The 20,780-nt window shown below is 28.0% G+C and overlaps 1 protein-coding gene across 3 annotated transcripts in view; it reads left to right on the forward strand.

Moving 5' to 3' along the window:
* Window positions 1–20,780, forward strand: part of LOC107449249 (transmembrane protein adipocyte-associated 1) — a 68,389-nt gene that overhangs the window by 39,785 nt on the left and 7,824 nt on the right. For all 3 annotated transcript variants that reach the window (XM_016064732.3, XM_016064731.4, XM_043055206.2), the window contains 4 exons: window positions 2,645–2,724; window positions 17,372–17,485; window positions 18,191–18,251; window positions 18,817–18,919. In XM_016064732.3, the coding sequence (XP_015920218.1) occupies window positions 2,645–2,724; window positions 17,372–17,485; window positions 18,191–18,251; window positions 18,817–18,919 (358 nt within the window). The remainder of the gene's footprint in view (window positions 1–2,644; window positions 2,725–17,371; window positions 17,486–18,190; window positions 18,252–18,816; window positions 18,920–20,780) is intronic.

A 20,780-nucleotide genomic window follows, 5' to 3' on the forward strand; every position in this document is an offset into this window, starting at 1 on the left:
GATAATTGTGCACAAGTAAAAATTGCTTTAGGCTTTTACTTAAATTAAGAAACTATAAGAAGAAATTTTTTTTTATAATTTAAAATTTTTGGTTTTATTAATCAGATTGATCATCTTAGTGTTAATGGGTTTTTGGATTTGCTTTATTTTTGTGATATAATTTAGCAGAAAGATTTTACTAAAGATAAATTTAAAGACTCTCGTGATTAAAAACTAAACCTTTAATAAAAATCTAAACAACTCAATATAATATTTAACTTCATGCAAGGCACACAAAAATTGCAATCCTCATTAGAAAGCAAAGTTATTGACAATTATAAGCAAGAGAAGTACAGTATAGAACCAATTATCCGGGATGCTCAGGACCATCGCTATCCCGGATGTCTGAATTTCCATGTTTTCTGGATTGACCGAAAAGTGTCATTAATCGATGTTTTATCGAACCCGAAATTCAAGGAAAAAGTGTAACACATTTTAAGGTAAGAGAAGAAAAAAAAGCACTCCTAAATTTAAAAGAAAAAAATATTTGGTAGAAAAATAACATTTAAAAGGAAAAAAAATTTACAAGTTAGACAAGAAAAACAAGTTTAAAAAATACAAAATTCTCATACTTATTTTTTAAAAATAATTACAATTCATTAATTAACTTATATAAACAAAACCAATGATTAAATAACACAATATATTCTATACCTAATTATAAGGGAGGGAACGATAAAATAAAAACTTATTAATCTGAATAAAACAATAAAACTTATCGAACCAAAATGATAGTTAAAAACGGCACTAGCATAAATATTAAAACCCGGAACAAAGCAAGATCAACGGAATTTTAAAGAAAAACCTAATGATAAAATTTATGAATAAAATGAATTAATTTATTGAATGCGAAGTTTATCGTGAAAAGAAGACAAACATAGTGGAATCAGAAAAACAAAACTGCAATCTGCTTCATAAAATAGTCGTATGTTAATAAACAATTCTCTTAATTTTTTTTTATTATAAAAACACGATTTTTAATTAAAGCGGATGTGATTCCACATCAAGAAAAACTTGCAAATGATACCGCACTTCCAAAGAATCAGAATTTATTCAAAGGAAAAAGATTTTATTTTTATTAAGCGATGTCAAATAGATAAATATACTTTTCTCTTTCATCTTCTGTTCACTGATATGCATGTGCAATGCATTTTCCCCCACCCCCTCGTAAATCAAAGCGAAAATGAAATCATCATGCCACTCCTTTGAGTATGATTGACGGCCTAAAGGAGAAAATAAAACATTCGTCCCTTCCCTGCCTCCTCTCAATCTAAAGATCCTCAAGATCATGGAAGAAATGACGTTTCTCTGGGTAAACAGGGGGGAAAATTCTCCCCTTTCTCAAATTTTCCTCTACTCAACTTCAAGGATGAGTCCAATTTCCGCTTTTTTTCCATAATCGTTCGAGTTTAAAATGGCGGGAAAACCAAACAAAATTTTTCCCGATTATCTGGATACCGAATAAATGGTTCTCTACTGTACTTAGCTTTATTGGAAGATTTTACATCAGTTTTCAAGTAAATGAATTCAGTTCATTTTATAAAACAGTTTAAGATTGAATACAGAAGATTATATGTGTGGCTTACCTTGTTTTAACCAACATGGAGGTCAGAATGAATCATTAGAAGTTTAACGGTTTTCTCAGTTAGTCATGCTCTTAATTGATTGTGTCAACTCTTCAAGACTTAAATGACTCATTTATCAATTTTTTTCATCACAGACTTAATATAATGCAATTTTACATATTTGTGATATTTTATAGTGAAACTGAGAGAAAGCCGAGGCTCTTTAAAGTTTGTCAGTCCTTTTTTTCAAAATTACTGACTTTTATACTGAAGAATTATTGATTAATGATACTTATTTATCAAAATTCTTAAATATGAACTTTTAATTATTTTTTCAATAATTTTATGTTCTACTGATTTAATCACAATTCAACTTTAAAGGAATCATGCCTAATATAATCATTAAATAAAATTATTATTCAATCTTAACATTAATTATTAGGATTTATTTTCTTTTTTAAATACAAAGTATATTATTTTTGCTTTTTATCAAGTTGGATATTCTTGCATTTTTCTTTATGTTTCACAAATCATAACAAGTTATCTATTTCTGATTGACAAATTTTTTTTAATTATTTTTTTTTTAAAATTTAATATAAAAATAACATATTTCGTGACTTATTATTAATTAAATTATGATTATATAAAATAGAATAAAGTTTAGTAATTTCATTACATAATATACACCAAAAATTATTATTAACATTTTCTGACCAACATGAACAAAAATTAAATCAAATTGGTTAGTTACACATTGTTCAAAAAATTGTCGCCTTCAAAGTGGAATACTTTATACAAAGAATTTTAATTGACACTTTAAGCACACAAAACTGAATTCAAAGTTTTCTTAAGTTTGAAAATTAAAAATCCCCCACTTATTGAAATTCCTAAAAATCATAGAGCAGTTTTTTTTCTTTTGTTCAACATAACATTCTACAGCTTTTAAAATTGTGCCAAGTTATTTTGTTAAGCATAGTCAGTTTCATTACATTCTTTTGCATAATTTTTTTTCTATACGCATTTCCTACTTGTTTCTTTAGGGCATCTTGATAGTCAAACAAGCATAAGAAGAGTTTTACTGGTGACATCTCTTCTCTCATCTGTTTATTCTGGACTTCAAGTAAGTTTAAAATGACTTATATATTTCTTGAGTGCAATATCAATAAGTATTTAATTCCAAAACCTTATATTCTGTTTTCTGAATTCAGTATAGCACTATTTATTGCTTGCATTATTCTGAAAACCAGATTTATTTTTACCTTTTTCCTTCATTCATATGAGAGTAAAAAAAGAAAATCTAAATTATGCGAATTAATGTACTTATACACATTATCTATGTTTTATTATGCATATAATATTTTACGTACAAACTGCAACTATTGTTTAAACTATCAGGCTTTTTGTTTTCTATATTAAATATTAAAAATAGCAGCTCATCACTCTGTTGAATTTTCATTACTAGCTAGATTTTTGCAATGCTTTTATGTGTTGTCTTTGAAAATCTCTTAAAGTATACATATTTTCTACACTAAATTGCGTGTGTTATATTTGAGTTATCCAGATTAAAAATCTGCCAAATACACTTTTGAAAAATGTTACCTAAATACATCATTGCATTAAGTTTTTTATCTCTTTCAATTTGAAAATACTTTTTTTAAAATCTTCATTAGCTTTCAGCCATGGTGGCTCAGGGGATAAAGCGCTCACCTCTAATGAGATGACCCGGGTTTGACTCTCAGCAATGTTTGGTCAATACAAGTTTCGCAATCAGCTCGCACTGACGACAGTTCTGACAAAAAAATATTCTCAGTGGTTGACAAATCATGGGTTAGAGTCTCCTTGCTGTCAGGCTAACTCTGCGAGGTTTTCATGTTTTTCCTCTTCATGTAATGCAAATGTATGTTAGTTCCATCAAAAAGTCCTCCATGATGGCAAATTTGTCCTATGGTATTGTGGTGTGTAGGTACACTTAAAGTATCAGAAGGTTTACAGGTTAAACATTAAAATTTTATTAACCACATCACAAACATATACGCTACGACAAAATAATAAGATTATAGAGAGATAGGACTACACGTCCGTTTGCAATGAGTTTTAGCAGAGAAAAGATGCTGTGTTCGGTTCGGATCTCACCAGAGAAATGAATTAGCCACACCTTTAATGTGCAATGATTGGCTAGATTTAATTTGAGAAATTATATTATTGGATTAGAATTTTGATAGACAGATTTTAGTTTCAGTTCCCAATTTTGGGTTTCAGTTTCAAATTAAAAGTTTCACTTCGTGAAAATTGTGATTGACGCATAAAGGAAAGGGAGAATAGTTATGGGTCACCACAGTCCAAATACTTTATCCAGAAATTACCTTGTCTTCTGGATTGGGTTCAAAATTATAAGGCTACAGAGTTGAACTTAAGTAGTCGTAAACCCAAAATTGGGTCAGCTGTTCAAGGCCGATTATAAAATTAGAAATCTTAACATGTTGATATTAAAAAGAAGAAAATCCTTCTTAACAGGCTTTATTATTTTCCCATTTTGCTTTTTTGTACTAAAAAGCGAAAGGGGAAATTAAAAAAACATTTAACACAACTGGGTTTATTTATTTAAGTGAATTTGTTTGTATTTAGTTTTCAAAACAATACTTTTAAATAAATTTTAACATGTTCTTAGTATTAAAATTTTGCATTAATAACTAAGATTTCCATTTTCTCATACAGCTCAATTCATGTACCTAGTTCTAAAGATTTTATTTCAAGTCCTAATTTTATTTCAGTAATTTCAAACTCTTCTGTTTGTTAAACAGTTACAAGTTGGTGTAGTATATTTTTATTGCAACAATTTAGTTCAATTAACTAACCTGTTTAAAAGTAGAGTGCGTGAAATAAAAAAGAACACCCTGAATAATTTTTGATCTAATGATGTGATTTTCATGTACACTAGGACTTAAGTGTTCAAGCCTTATCATAAATGTGAGAGGAGACAATATTTAAAGTTATGAAATCAGATAGAAGAACATTCTTTCCCTGAATAAACATACCTTTTTTTTGGAAAAAATTCTGATTCTTGACTCTCAAAATATGGGAGTAGCTGCAATTGGAAAATATGGTCCCTAAAGTTTGGTCAGGAGAAACGTCAAAAGTTTTAACTCGTTAATGTTCATGGAATTTTTCAGGCATTCAAAAAAATTTTCACGCACTTATAATTTTTTTTTATTCAAATAGAATTAATTCCATGAAAAAAATAATTTTTTGTAATTATTTATAATTTTTTTATTGTTTAATTTAATACAAGTCAAAAAATATTTAAGCTTTAAGGTACAAAAATAATCATTTTAAAAAATTTAATTTTGAATGGATAAAATTTGAACGATATCAAACAAATTTTATCTTGAAAAATCACATTTTTGATTTATGACTTTTTTAAAATATAATAACTCAGAAACCCTGACTGATAGAACTCAAATTTTGTATTTTCAGGATGAGTAGCATTTACATGAGTTTTACATGTTGGGTGAACTACTCATGGGTTCACACTTCACATGGTTCAGATTCTTCGCATTTTGCAAGAGGCTTCTGATATCAGGCTTCATTCTTCCCACCCTTTGAAATCAAACTGAGAATCTCACTAGCAAATAAAATTATTTTTTCTTGAAAATTTCTTCACTGAAATTGTTTACATCATCTGCATTGTTTACATAGCATCGTTACATTGCCCATGACGTCTTTTTACACTGTTCTATTTTTAGATAGTATCACAATCCTTGAACTTGGCTTGAGGATCTTTCACCAATTAAATATTTTCATGTGGGTCCAAAGCAGTAAACAATCATAAAGCTTCATCATCAGTGGCGTGCTAGCAGGGGAGGGGGGCAGAGGGGGCAAGTATGTATTTCAAGGGCAAACAATGTATTTCGCCCCTCCTGAAATGTGAACATTGAAGAAAATAAAATCAAGTAAAATTCTGATTAAAAAATAGTAAAAAAATAAACTTTTTAATTGAACTTCATAGCTATTTTCCAAGTAGAAAACCTCATTTTCTTCTGAAATTAAAGTAAGAGGTTATAATAAATATGAATCAAGAAATAAATCCAAATAAAATTGGTAATTTTAGGAAAAAACATTCTTTTTTTTTCAATTTTGTCTTAAATTTAATTGAAGAGGCAAATAGTGTACTTCTGAAATTTAGACATTCATGAGAATGAAGTCAAGTTAAATTGGTAACTTTAAGCAGAAAAGAAAGATCCATTTCTTTTTCGACTTTAAAATTATTTTCGAAATCAAAAACTTTATTTACTGTGAATTTAAGTTGGGGGCAAATAATGTACTTCGCTTCTTCTGAAATTTAACAATTCTTGAAAATAAAGTTAAGTTCTATTGGTAACTTTAGAAAAAAAAAACTCTTTTTTTCTACTTTTAAGCTATTTTCGAAATCAAAAACTTTATTTTACTGTGAATTTAAATTGAGGGGGGTAAATAATGTGCTTCGCCCCTTCTGAAATTTAGTCGTTCGTGAAAATAATGTCAAAATAAATTGATAACTTTAGAATAAAAGAACCATTTCTTTTTCTACTTTAAAGTTATTTTCGAAGTCTGAAACTTTATTTTACTGTGAATTTAAGTTGGGGGCAAATGATGTGCTTCGCTCCTTCTGAAATTTAGCTATTCTTGAAAATAAAGTTAAGTTAAATTGGTAATTTTAGAAGAAAAAAAACTTTTTTTAACATTAAAGTTTTTATAAAAACATTTTTTTCTTCTGAAATTTAATTGGGGGGAAGGCGAATAGTGTTTTTAGCCCCTTCTGAAATTTAGACTTTTGTGAGAATGAAGTCAAGTTAAATTGGTAACTTTTGGAAAAAAAGTACTATTTTTTTCTACTTTAAAGCTATTTTTGAAATTTAAACATTCATGAAAATAAAATTAAGTTAAATTGGTAGTTTTAGAAAAAAAACTGTCTTTCTTAAGACAAAGATTTTTTTATATATGGTAATCTTCTATAAAATTATGCGAAAATCTCATCTCAACGTCATCTCTTTTACCCTTCCCTGGAAAGAGTAATAAAATGCAACCTTCACTGATAAAAATTGGTTTCAAGACCTCCCTTGATTTTCAGCAGTTTCCTTTCCCCCCACTTTGGCATATAATTCTGGTTTTCCAAGCCACCCACAAAGACAGTTATTTGACTCCTCAAAAACAGCCACCTCATGTTACACTATGGATAAAAGTACTTTTGCTTCTTTGCCTCCTAAATTTTCATTTTTATGGCCTTTTGCTCCTTTGTCTTCTTTTTTACCTCATTTAATTACATAATTTTAGTTATCGATTTTAAATTAAGGCATTTTTTTATTTTGTTTCATTGTTTTAAATTATTATTATTTTTTTACATCAGTTTGATAAATTATTTGCAATAGTTCTTTTTAACATAAATCATGCCATTCATCAATAATTCCAATTCTTAATAAAGCTTCTCGTTCAATAACAAAAAAACTTAAAATAAATTTTTGAAGGAGGTAAGCAAATGTTTTCATTTCATCAAATTATTTAATGCTTTAATAATTATACATTATGTACTGTCTGAATTGTTTTATATAGTTGTTAGTACAATAAGTGTTTTTATTATGTCCGTATATCAAATACATTTATATAGTATACTAGGTCATGATTTTATTGTTTGTGTGTGGATTTATATTACGTATTTAATTTTTTTTAATTGCAAAATTTTGAATTCTTTTTGCTTTTAAACAACTTTGTTTTTATTCAAAAATGAAATTCAACCTTTAATTTCTTAAGAAAATCCCAGTCAATGAAAGAAAGAAATAAAGTATATTGAAATAAAAAATTTGTTTTTGTATTTTCGATCATCCTTTTGACTTTTAGGAAGTACATTTTAATATTGGTTCTTTAAGATCATCATTGTCTTTATGTTATTGAAATTAATTTTCTTCTATTTTTATTGCACAATAGTGATATTTATCGTAGTTTAATAAACTTAAAATAAATAAATAAAAATGACCGAAAAACTGTTATTTCTAAAAACAGAAAAATAACATGATTGAGAATGCATTATATCAGCTCTGAAAGGTGTTTTTTTTTCCTTTTTCTGATTTTCTAAATTTACCATTTTATTTTTATCTTATATGATAACTGAAGTGTGCAGACATCTTCGCCAGAGGGCGCTTCGCTCAGCGTTCTTGGAACTGGCTTGAGAAGTCAGATAAAATCATGTCACTAACTTACCTTTTATTTCATATTCTTTTTATACATGTTTAAAATAAAAAGTGTTGTCCATATAAGTGATAATTATTATTGAGAATCAACCACATTTATTCATAAAGGAATATTACACTGACACCGTCTCCTAGGATCATGGATAAATTGAAAGCGTTGAAGACTACGAGGTAGGCACTCTTTTTGCTTCAATCACTTGTTTGGACATATTTCGTGAGTTTAAGTTTTTAAATTGTTTGTATTTAAAAGTTGTAAATATAAGAATTTAAAAATGTTTAAAGGGGCTAAAAAAGAGGATCTTAAATGAATTGCAGAGGAGATTTGGGAGTTGATAAATGCCGATATGAAGGTAATTGATTCGAGAAATTTAATTCTAAATAGTGCGCATTATAAAAACGATAAAGATTTTTGTAGAACAATTTGCTGATTCGATAATTGCTGAGTGAAAGTCGAGAGAAGAACAGCAAGCAAAAATTGAATTTGAAAGAGCTAAGATAGGCAGCTCTCGATTAAGTGCGGAAGCGCAGATAGAATTAGAAGAAATAAATCTAGAAAAAGCAAAAATAAACGCTAAGCTAGAAAAAATAAACTTTGAGAAAACGAAACTAGCGAGTACGAGAGAATGTAGTACTGAAAGCAAAGTCACGAGTCAGCCGAAATCAGTGGAAAACTATATTCAGAGTGTGCGAGCTTTAACTGTACCTATTCCGAAAAGAACAGATTGTTGGAATTTATTCTTTTCGTCTTTGGAGAGAGCTTTTCGAAGCAAAAATGTACCTCAGGAATTAAAAGGGGAAATTTTACTAAACCTTCTCGGAGAAAAAACTATAAACATTTTAGTTTATATCAAAGATGAGGAAATAAACGACTATGGGAAATTGAAAAATGTAATTTTAAAAGAGTATAAACCGACACCTCTAATTTGTTTACAAAACTTTCAAAAAGCGCTTCGTATGTCAAGCGAAACTCATGTACAATTTTTGCAACTTGATTATCTACTAGTTGGGAACAATATTGTAGATTAAGAAATGTATAGGATTTAAATACTTTGAAGGCATTAATTGTAAGCGATAAATTATATCAATCATTAGATCATGAAACCGCGATGCATATAAATATCAAACAAGAGCAAGATTGGTTTAAACCGGTACAAATGGGTAAAGAATGCGATATGTATTGTGCCTCAAAAGGAAAATCTTTTTCTGATACATATTCTAATTATCAAAAACCCCTGTCTTATAATCAAAACTACACTCGAAATGATTCTAAGTATATAACGCCTCAGTTACGACGCGAAGAAATAAAACCGAAGTCAAAAGAAAAGAAAAGAAATAAAAGACTAGAATGTTGCATTTGTTGAGAAAAGCATTTAGCAAAAGCTTGTGGGAAAAAATATTCGAAAATGAAAGTAAAAGAAAATGCTGTCATTGCAAAAATCTTCTCCGAACATTTTTATCCATCTGTAGACCTTCACCCTTTGAAGTATGCATCAGTGTACGTGGGAGGGGGGAAGAAATTGAAATGTGTAATAGATTCTGGTACTCTTCGAATTTGATTCCTGGCGCCGATAATGAGGAATATGGAAAGATTATTTTGAGTTCGGCGTTTGATGAGCATGTTGAGGCTAAGTTAATAAAAGCAATGGTCTCATTAAATGGAGATTCTACATTAAATTATCCCGTAGAAAGCATAATTGCATTGGCAGATAAATTAAATGTAGATGCGTTAATGCCACCGTTTTTGTATGAGAAACTGATTTCGTCAGACTTTGAGAGTTCTTGCAAGGGGGAAAGCAATGAAAGTCGGTGCGCGTTGGAAAAAGAATCAGCACACGTGTTATTACAACAAATTAATGAAACGGATATTTTGTCAGAGGGGGAAGAGAGAGGTTGCTCATTGAGTGGGAGTGAGCCAAAGTTTTTAAATGAAGATTCTAAATTGTTTTCGGATTATTATAAATTAAAAGAAGAGCAAACTAATTGCATTTCATTAGAAAAAATTCTTCCAGAATTAAAGCAAAATAAAGGCAATTTTATTTTAATGGATGGATTAATTTACCATAAGAATAAAATTCTTAGTGAATCAGTTATGCAGTTAGTTTTACCAAAATGTAGGCTAAATAAAGTTTTAAAATTGGCACACGAATCCGTTTTTGGAGGTCATATGGGGGTTAGGAAAACTAAAGAGCGAATAAAATATAGTTTTTACTGGCCGAATATGAGGAAAGATATAACGGAATTTGTCCAAACTTGTGAAGGGTGCCAACTTAGAAAAACTGAGAAAATTGGCGATAGAGCGCCCATAACTCCTGTGGTTCGTCCCGAACTTCCTTTCGAAATTGTGAATGTGGATGTCATTGGTCCTATAGACCCACCATCTAGTAGAGGACACAAATATGTACTTTGTCTTGTTGATCAAAATACTCGCTGGCCAGAAGCTGTGCCGTTGAAATCACTATCTGCAGAAACAACTTGCGACGCTTTACTTACAATTTTTACAAGAACTGGTATACCCAACGTTATAGCTAGTGATCGGGGGACTAATTTTAAGTCTGCCCTAACTCAAGAATTTCAGAAGCGTATTGGTTCGAGTCCCAGATTCTCCTGTCCGGGTTATGCTGCTGCAAATGGACTAGTGGAAAGGTGGAACCAAGTACTTAAAGATATGTTGCGTCACGTAATGCGTGAATATCCAAGAGGTTGGGACCTTCAATTACCATTTCTACTATTCTCGTACCGAGAGGCTCTAAACACCACTACTGGGGTATCTCTTTTCAAGCTACTTTATGGTAGAGAGGCCCGAGGTCCATTGTCTATCTTGAAATCATCTTGGTCTGGTGAAATTAGAATCCCTACCACTTTGTCTCAGTCAGCTGTTGACTATCTTCAAGAACTGAAAGTCAGACTGGAAAAGGCTGCTGAAAGTGCTTCATTGATGGCTGCTAACAAACAGAAAGCATACAGTGACTATTTTAATAAAAAGATCTTCAGTACGAAATTTCAGTGTCGGTGAACAGGTAGTGCTTTTAATCCCTGATTCTGCCAATAAAATATATGCCCGATGGACTGGTCCAGGAGAAATTGTCAAGCAATGTTCTCCACATTCTTACATGGTAAAATTACCAGATGGGAGAGTAAAACAAGTGCATGTAAACAAGATAAGGAGATTTCATTCTAGAGTTAATTCAAATGGGGTGATTTTTGAAAATGAGGACGAATTTGGTGAAATTATTTCAGTACCTGAAACGAGCATTGGAAAAGTTATGTTTGATTCACAATTAGTCTTACAACATTTGAGTGATGATCAGAAAAGAAAATTACTTTCTTTGCTGAGTAAACATCAAGAACTTATGACGGGAAAATTAAAAAGAGCAAATGTTGAAGAGCATAAGATTCGACTCATACCTAACAGTGAGAGGAAGAGGCCTTATATCTACCGTATTCTGGATGCTTTGAAAAGAAAAGTAGACGAACAAATAGAAGAGCTCTTAGATGCTGGTCTAATAGAAGAGAGTTCTGCTGAAATTGCTTATCCAGTGGTGTGCGTTAGTAAAAAAGATGGAGGGATGCGGATGTGCATCGACTATCGATTGTTGAATGCTGTGACTATAACTGACGATTTTCCAATGGAAGATACTACCGAGATAATCTATACTATAGGGAAAGCTAATGTAATCTCAAACCTAGATCTTCTAAAAGGTTACTATGCTATTCCTATGGAGGAAGCAAGTTATGATTTAATTTCCTTTAAAACTCACAATTCTCAATACAGATTTCGAGTTATGCCGTTTGGACTCCGAAATGCTGCAGCAACGTTTCAGAGAGTCATGAACAAGGCCTTAGCACCATTTAAAAGGTTTTCACGAGCATATATAGACGATATTGGTATATTTTCTAATAGTTTTGAAGAACATCTAGTACATTTGGAGTTGATTCTGAAAAGATTAGAGAACTCAATTTCACTGTTCTTTCGCTAAACCAAGTATCAAGTTTTTGGGACATATCATTGGGTCAGGTGAACTTCAGCCCAATCCAGAAAAAGTTCGAGTCATTAAACAACTTCCAAGACCAAATACTAAGAAAGAATTGAGAAGCGTACTTGGATTATGTGGTTTTTACCGAGAATATATTCTGAAATATGCTGAATTAGTGTATCCTCTAACAGAATTAACAAAAAAGCGAGTGCCAGAAGAAATTCCCTAGAGAAAAGTGCATGACTCTGTGTTCTCTCGTCTTAAACAAGCCCTTGCAGAAGCCCAAACACTTAACACACCAGTGCCCGGTAATCCTTACATCATTTACTCAGATGCATCACAGATTGGAATAGGAGCCTGTCTTCCTCAGCGAATAAAGGATAAAATTTTCCCAGTGTCTTACGCTAGTCATAAATTGACCAAAACACAACAAGCCTGGTCAACTATAGAATGAGAAGCTTACGCTATTGTGTGGTCATTAAAGAAATTTGAGTCGTTGATATTTGGCTCTGAAATAGAATTTTACACTGACCACAACCCTTTACCGTATTTAACAAAGTGTGCTCCTCAGTCATCTCGGTTACAGCGATGGGTGTTTGCTCTTCAAAAGTATAATATAACTTTAAAACATTGCCCTGGTTCCAAAATGTTGCATGCGGATGCATTATCTCGCCTGTTTCCAAGTACTATGACTTAAATATTGACTGTTTACTTTTTGATAATTTAAAGTTTTTTATTTATTTATATATTTTGATTTTATAAGCAAGTTATAAATTTTAATAGTTTAATGCTACGTTATGTTAAATAATTGAGTGCATTATCTGCTTATTGAAAATGTTTTATTATTTGAACTAACTGCATTATTTGAAATATTCGTTAATATTAGTGATGAATGTTAATTGTCAGTTTAGTTCATATATTTATGATATAGTTGCTTAAAATCAATTTATATGGTTTGTCAGATTAAGTATCAAGGGAGATACTTCAATCTTGCGTGGGGAGTGTAGTGTGCAGACATCTTCGCCAGAGGGCGCTTCGCACACTCACCTCCGAAAAAGTAATTAAAATAAGAGAGAAGCGTTCTCGGAAATGGCATGAGAAGTCATGTCACTAACTTACCTTTTATTTCATATTTTTTTTATACATGTTTAAAATAAAAAGTGTTGTCCATATAAGTGATAATTATTCATGAGAACCAATCACATTTATTCATAAAGGAATATTACAATAACCATTATATATGATTATGTTTATTATATGATTACGTAGAGCAGAACTGAAACACCAAATCCGTGATACATTTACTCTCTCTTTTTCATGTGAAATTACCCATTTAAGAAGAAACTTTATACACCAACAATAATTCATTTAAATAATGATGATTTGCGTAAATAAAGATCATTTTTGTCTTAATACGAGCAAATTAACTGAAATTTACATTTTTAACAATAAAATTGTTAAAAAATTATTCTTGAAAGAAGTTTCATTAAAAATTTCCTTAATATTTTATTATTCTCAGTAATGGAATCTTTAACTGAACAAAAAACATAATTTTAAGAATGGGGCAATATTGGAAGGAAAAGACACGTTCAGTAACATTGAAGAGAGAAAAAAATTCTGCCTATTTTTTTAGTCGTTTTTTTTATCATAATTTAATTGGATGCTAAAATTGTGTTAATTAATTTTATACTAATTAATTTTGTGAAAGCTTTTCTCATGAATAATTTTTCTGAATTTAAAGTATTAATTTTTAAAAATTTTAATGCTGAAATTATAAATGCTGTTGATAGAGGTAAAAAATTAATCCAATCAACACTATTGTAATTTATCATTTCTTAAAAATGAGAATATTTCTCTTTATCAATTGAATATTTTTATTTTCTGTTTTAAGCATGACAATTTCGATTTAAATCCAGATAAATTAAACTAGAACAAGATGAGAAAAACACTACACATAAAACTACTTAAATTTTATTTATTTTTCCACATTTTGTATTTTATTTTTCTCTTTAAGAATCCGAAGCAAATAAAATTCATTGTCAAGACAGGAATAAAATTCATTGTCAAGAGTTTTAATCTTGTAAGAGTTTTAATGAGTAATTACGATTTATATCTGACTTTATTTACTTTCTATATTTAGTCATGTATTATTAAATGTTCTTTCCTCACGTTTTAATTTTCAAACTTCATAGTTTTCTTTGATTTTTTGTTAGTTATTTTTAAAAGTATTATTTTCTTCGGATTTTCATTTTCTCTATAATAATTTTTATTCCTCAGCCCTTGTTATTTTTCAAACATTTTTAGGCTAAATGGGACCTTTTTTTTATTTTTGTGATTAATTTTGTAACCCGTAACTCGTAATTCTCATTAATAAAATAATAAGTCTTAATACAAAGTATGTTATAATTTTTAAAAGTACAGCAAATTTTTCAGATTTAGGTTTTGTTTAATTGTAATAATTTTTTTACATTTCGTTTTTATCGGATTTTAGCTTTTACATTGTTTATGTTAATGATATTTTTGTTAATTGTTTTCTCTATATTTTGTTAGAATAATTTAAATTCTTTAAATATATTTCATTCAATTTATACTTGAAATTTTTTAAATATTCTTAAAAGTATATAACATAATTTCCCAATATCATTTGGTTTTTCAAAAGATTCTTTTAAATTTCCATTAGTCTTTTTCGCTATCCAGCTATCCAATTTTGTTTTGAATAGCTGTAATTCAAAAAATAATATTACATTGTTAAGTTAAAAAAAAATAACCATGTAACCTCTAATATACAATAAAATTTTGGTTATAATTTTACAGTTAGCAATGTGTTTAGATTATACTTCTGTAAATAAAAAACATATTTAAATATGACACGTTGGAAGTTGTATATATATATATATATTACTTTGTGTATCTGCATATATTTTTCTTTTTAAGTAATCGTAATTTTTACCCTGGGATAAACCAGAGAAATCAGATGAGTTGTTAAAATTAAAAGTAATTTTGAAATGAAAATTAATTCCTTCATTTGTTTAAATTTTTTGATCCCTTGTCCTTTATCATGAAAACTTAATTAATATGATAAAGTTAATTCTACATCATTGAATTACTGCATATTTATATGTTTTAAGTTGTATATATATTTTTTTCTTTGTAATAATTTTTACCTTGGAATAAACCAGAGAAATCAGAAAACTTGTTAAAATTCAAAGTCATTATAAAATAAGATTCAATTTGAGAAATTAATCTCTTTTACGTTCTTCATTTGTTTTAATGTTTTTATACCTTGTGCTTTATCATTAAAATCAAATTACAGTAGGGAACCGATTATCCGGAACTATCGGGACCTTCGCTATTCCGGATAACTGATTTTTCCGGTTTTCTGAATCGCTACAAAAAGCCGTTTTTTTTATTGTCAAATTCAACTAAAAAAATATATTTGGAAATAATCTTGAAAAGAAGAAAAAAAACGATGAAGTAATACACTAATGATTGTTTCCAAAATGATGGTAAGGTTCACATCTTTCAAAAAAGAAAGAAAAATCTTGAAATCTTATGAGGAGAAAAACATTTGTTTTTTCAAAAATGGCGGGAAAATTTATCGAATTTCGTTCCGGTTATTTGGTTTTCCGGTTTTCTGATTTCCGGATAACGGGTTCTGTACTGTAATATGATTAAGTTAATTTTCATTTTTTGTATACTGAAAATTTGTATTCATTATTAAATTCTAATCTATGCCAGAATCAAAATGTAAATCACAAATTATTCTTAATTCAGTGTGTTTTTGAGGAGCGAAAAACCATTTTATGGCCTTATGATTAAAAGTATCTATAAAATATATGTTGCCCAGCATTAACAAATTTAAAGGAGCAAAATTACAAATTTCATTAATTAAATTTTAATACATTTTTTTTTCTTTTTAATTTGTTTCCCATTGATAAATCATTTTTTGTTAACTAAATTGGTGTGAATGTAATAGTTAAGTCCTAGTCGTCATAAGCAACGGAAATAGTTTAGATAATTGCAATTAGATAAATCACAATATTAAAATAATACAACTAATTTTAAAATATTAAATCGGGCAAAGTTTATGACTTTGCATTGGCTCGCCTCCTCAGTCAAAAAAAAGTTGGCACGCCACTGTTCATCATTTTGAAATAATAATCTCCCTTTTATTCATTTGAGTTCATAAAGATAAAAATTAATTACTGCTTTATAATTGTGGGAGTTTGTACCTAAAGGATGTAAGTATGTAAGAACTAATTATATGAAGTCTGTTAGGTTTTTTATTGTCTTATTTTACTGAATTAGTTATTGAAATGCTCAATGCTCTTGAGTTATTTTATAAAAAAAATTGTTTTAAGTTTTAAGGTCAAGACTTTAAAAAAAATATGAATTGAGAGGCACTTGACTTATTTAATGCTTAAGAAATGCTGTACGTCAAATTTGTGATTTCAAAAGAAAATTTCATTCTTCTCTTTATCATTTTATTAAAAGCATTTGAGAGTAACAATTCCATAATCTCAGATTTGTTAAATATAATAAATGTAGGGACTGTATAATAAATTACTTCCGATTAAAAAAACCACTTCAATACTTACTATATTTTCTTTTCAAAATTATTTAAACTATTTTGTAGTTTGATTAAAAAAGTATTGAGCTGAATTACTTCATTTATTGGGAAGCCATTGACTAATTTATATTTTTAATAAGAATGTATTTATGTTTTCTTTGTAAGCTTAATTGTCTACACATGCCAATCAGTATGATCAAAAAAATTAATTCTTATGAACATTTTTTTTTCTATATACATTTATTAATAATTTTTACTTAATTTGAAAAATTACACACAATATTTTTTTTTAAATTAAAGTGTAACTAACTGTAATTTTAAAATAAAATGAACTATTTTGCATAATTGAATAAAGTACATAATTATGTTTTTATGCTGGTTGCTGTTTAATAAAATTAAGGACAGAGTTCTTTGCCAATAAAAAATTATTTATTTATCATGATTGTGTAAATGTTTTTGCAATTCGTTAATTTTATGTTTATATATAAAGCACTTTCAATAATATAAGGAAAGAAATTTATTGGTATGCAATTTTGTTTAATAAAGTGTGTAAAAATATTTTTTTAAGGTTTTTTTTTGTTAAAAAAATTTGGCTGCACACCCTGATTTTACTAATTTAAGTTAGAATCTTTAAAATAATGTAAAAATTTATATGCTGTGCATTCAAATTTTTTAGATTATTATTAAATAAAATAATTTAAAATAATCAATAATTTATTTGCCAGATAAATGTGAGCATAAATATTGTAATTTTAATCGGCATTTAGAGTATGATTGCTTTGATAAGCTTAACTTTAAGAACTAAATTATTTATAATGTATAATTTATTTTCTATGTTTGGTTTGAAATTAAAATGGAGAAGTTCATTAAAAAACATTAAATTTTAGTGTTAAAAATGTATTTTATGAGAAAAAAACTGACATTTTGTTTTTGATATTCCATTTGTTATTCTGTCAATATAAATTTGTTTTCTTCTCATCCAAAGTGTCTTCTTTTTTTAAGGGTGTTCTTGAAATAACTGCTCCTGATGAAAATTTCATCCGTGTTGACAAAAAAGGATTATTCGGGCATGGAGGCATGCTGTTTTGGTTTATTAGTTCCATAATTTTCAGTTTGGTAAGTTAACCCTATTTAGAATATCAAAATCTATTGATTGTTTACTTTTTAGCTTTTCAAACATGTAAAATCAAAAATTCTTTTATTTAAATTTTTATAAAAAAATTATTTTGAATTTGTGATAATTTTTTAAGTAGAGCTGTTCTGAAATTTTTAACAATAAAATGATGCTTGAATTCTTTAAAAACAATCTTTTATCTTTTTTTGAAAACTACAAATTTATATAGGTTTTTCATTCTCACAGACAATTCTGCATCATTTGAACAAGTTTATATCATTTTTTATGTTATACATGGACAAATTAATGTAATTTTTTATGAATTTCTCCATTACCAAAATTGAAATTTATATAATTTATTCTTAATTAGAAAATTTTAAACTTTCCGGTTTTCTCTATTTGTTTCGTCGGTTCATTTAAAAATATCACCATTGTATTTACTTTATCGTAATCAAAATCATTCACAAAGCTAGGATATGAATATCTTTTTCCTGTCCACTATCTTTATGTATTAAATCTTTTACCCTTCACATTTTTCTTGTGCACTTTATTGTTTCTTCATATTTTTCCACTGAATTATTACATTTATTGTTTGAGTTTACAATTACAAAATACTAAATTCATTAAAAATTTTCAACTGCATTTAAGTAATGTAATTCTTTAACATTTAATAATTTGTTTAAAATGTAAATATTTTTTTATTTTAGATTTATCTTATTGTTTTAATTTTACCCTGGACAAAACTAAGAGAAAAGCTTGCTCTACCTAGTAAGTTTTAGATTTAAAACTATTGTATGTAAATGTATCTTTTTTAGATTGAGTTCACTTTATGCAGTGCAACAATTTCTTTATAATATGTATGAGTAGTCCATTTTGTTAAAATATGTATGAATAGTCCATTTTGTTAAGTCCAAAAATATGTTTAATATTGTTGAGTGTTTATTTTAATTATAAGAATTTTTTAAATTAAGTCATGTTAATAAGTTATCTCTTTTAAAGTTATTATTATATCAGCAAAATGTCCTCACAGATTGTGACTTGATGAATGTCCTCACAGATTGTGACAGATTGTGACCCAAGGATATTTTGCAGAGTTTTATTAACTTTTCAACCCTTTTTTAATTACATTACATTTAAACTAAACTGCTGATATAATTATTTAGAGTTTATTAAGCAACAATAATGCTTTTAAAATTATACCTGGTCAATTCTATCATAAAAATAAAGTGTGAGGTTAAAAAAACGTGTGGCATAGTTAAAAAATACTAAAATATGAGCATATATGAATGCATTTTTATAAAAGATCTACCAATAACATATTTTTATTTTGCAGCTAAACCTTCATTTTATTGGTACATATTATTCTTAGACGTATTAAATATTTCCCAAGCTGTTGGAAGTGGTTTATTGTACTATAGAGAAGAAAATGGATTATGGTAAATTTTTGCATTTTTAGTTATCTTTATGGGACTGTTTGTTGTCAAATTTAAGCATTCAAAATTTAAAATTAAGAATTTTTTTTCTTTTTTATGATTAATGAAATTCTTATTGAAGTATTGATCCATTTTTATAAGGGTTGTCCAAAATTTTTAAGTGCTAAATATTGAAGATTCAGGAAATTATTTTATTTATTTAAAATTATTATTATTTAGAATGCAAGTTTGCTTGAGGGAAAGTTAACATTAGGAACTCCTGCATAGAATATGGTTTTAAAAAAAGGTGTTCTATTTAAAAAAATTTAAGCTACTCTATTAGTGGAACTAGTTTAATATTATTAAATAAAGTTAAAGCAATTTCTTATGTAAAAATTTTTATTTCATGAACTAAATTTAATTCTGTCTAATTTAATATTAAAAATAAATTAAGCAACTTTTTATTTTTAATCATTATAAATTTGATTTGGGTGTATGTGTTATGAATTCATAAACATTCACAAAATTACAGTTAAGCAGAGAATGTTATGAATGTCTGCAGTACAGTGATACAATTTTTTAATGATAACACAGGCTTAAAAATTGTTTATTGAATCCATTTGAAATACAGTAGAGCCCCAATTATGTGTGAATACCATAACAAAATCAAAAACTATGTTGCACTTCATCAGTCATTGGTTTTTTTTTTTTAAAAAGTGTAACTGAACACTTTTTTTGTATGAATTTGTATGTATGAACGCTTTTATGAAATATGTATGTAGTTGTCCTTTACTATTCATTGTATCAGTGATTTAGACATGGAACAAATATTTCTGTTATTTCTTTAAAATATATGCATGTGTATGAATACATTTTAAAATTCATATTTTTACCTTACTTTTTTAGTTTTTCAAAATATCCGCAATGCCTCTGCCACACAATTCCATGAATAAATGGGGCTGTGCTATATGGTATTACTTTTTTTCAGTCACATAAGAATTTTTCACAAAATTAGCTTAAATTTGTGGAGAAAAATGCAGTACAGATGTGTGCAAATACGGCAGAATGTTAATGTGCAGACGTTAATGAATCAAAAGTTAAATTTTTGTATGTAATTTCATTTTTCTAAACTATTAGTTGTATCAACTTGATTTGGTTATTATAGGACATAAAAAAGTACTGAAGAAACAATGCCTCACTGGTCCACATGGTTGTGTCAGATGTAAATAAGTCAAAAATCAGATGCATAAAAAATTTACAAATGAGTACAGAAATTACGTTTTATACATGAAGTATAATTAACTTCAAAACTGTTACCCTATCAACTTGAGATTTGTCTTATTCAGGGAAATATGTTTTTGAAATAATACCATAGTTCTCTAGATAGGGATATTTATGTTTCTTCCCTTGAATAGGAACGCTTTTAAACTGTGATCCATAAGATAAAAACAATGTAATTTTTGTTACTATAAAATTTGTCTTCATTTATTTGCATCTCAGAATAGTATAAATATATCCAGTTTTAGTAATTAGGAAGGCTTTATGATGCTAAATACATTATGATACTAAATACTTTTTATTAATAGATAACAATTTAACATTTTACTAAAAAAAAATCAAAATTTTCAATTTTGTGAGGAAAAAAACATATGAAAGAATTTTTCACTGTTTTTTCTTGAAATTAGTATCAAAAATCTATCAAATCAGCTATTGGTTTCTAAAAAATATCTATACTTTATTGTGGCTAACTATATTATGACTTTCTTTACAAGATTATGGCTACAAAAATTAAAATTTTCATTGTGAAAATGACATATGAGAGAATTTTTTCGCTCTTTTTCCTGAAATTACTATCAAAAGTCTATAGCATCAACTACAGTGTAAA

This window comes from Parasteatoda tepidariorum, chromosome X1 (genome assembly GCF_043381705.1).
Source record: "Parasteatoda tepidariorum isolate YZ-2023 chromosome X1, CAS_Ptep_4.0, whole genome shotgun sequence".
NCBI classification, from domain to species: Eukaryota; Metazoa; Arthropoda; class Arachnida; order Araneae; family Theridiidae; genus Parasteatoda; species Parasteatoda tepidariorum.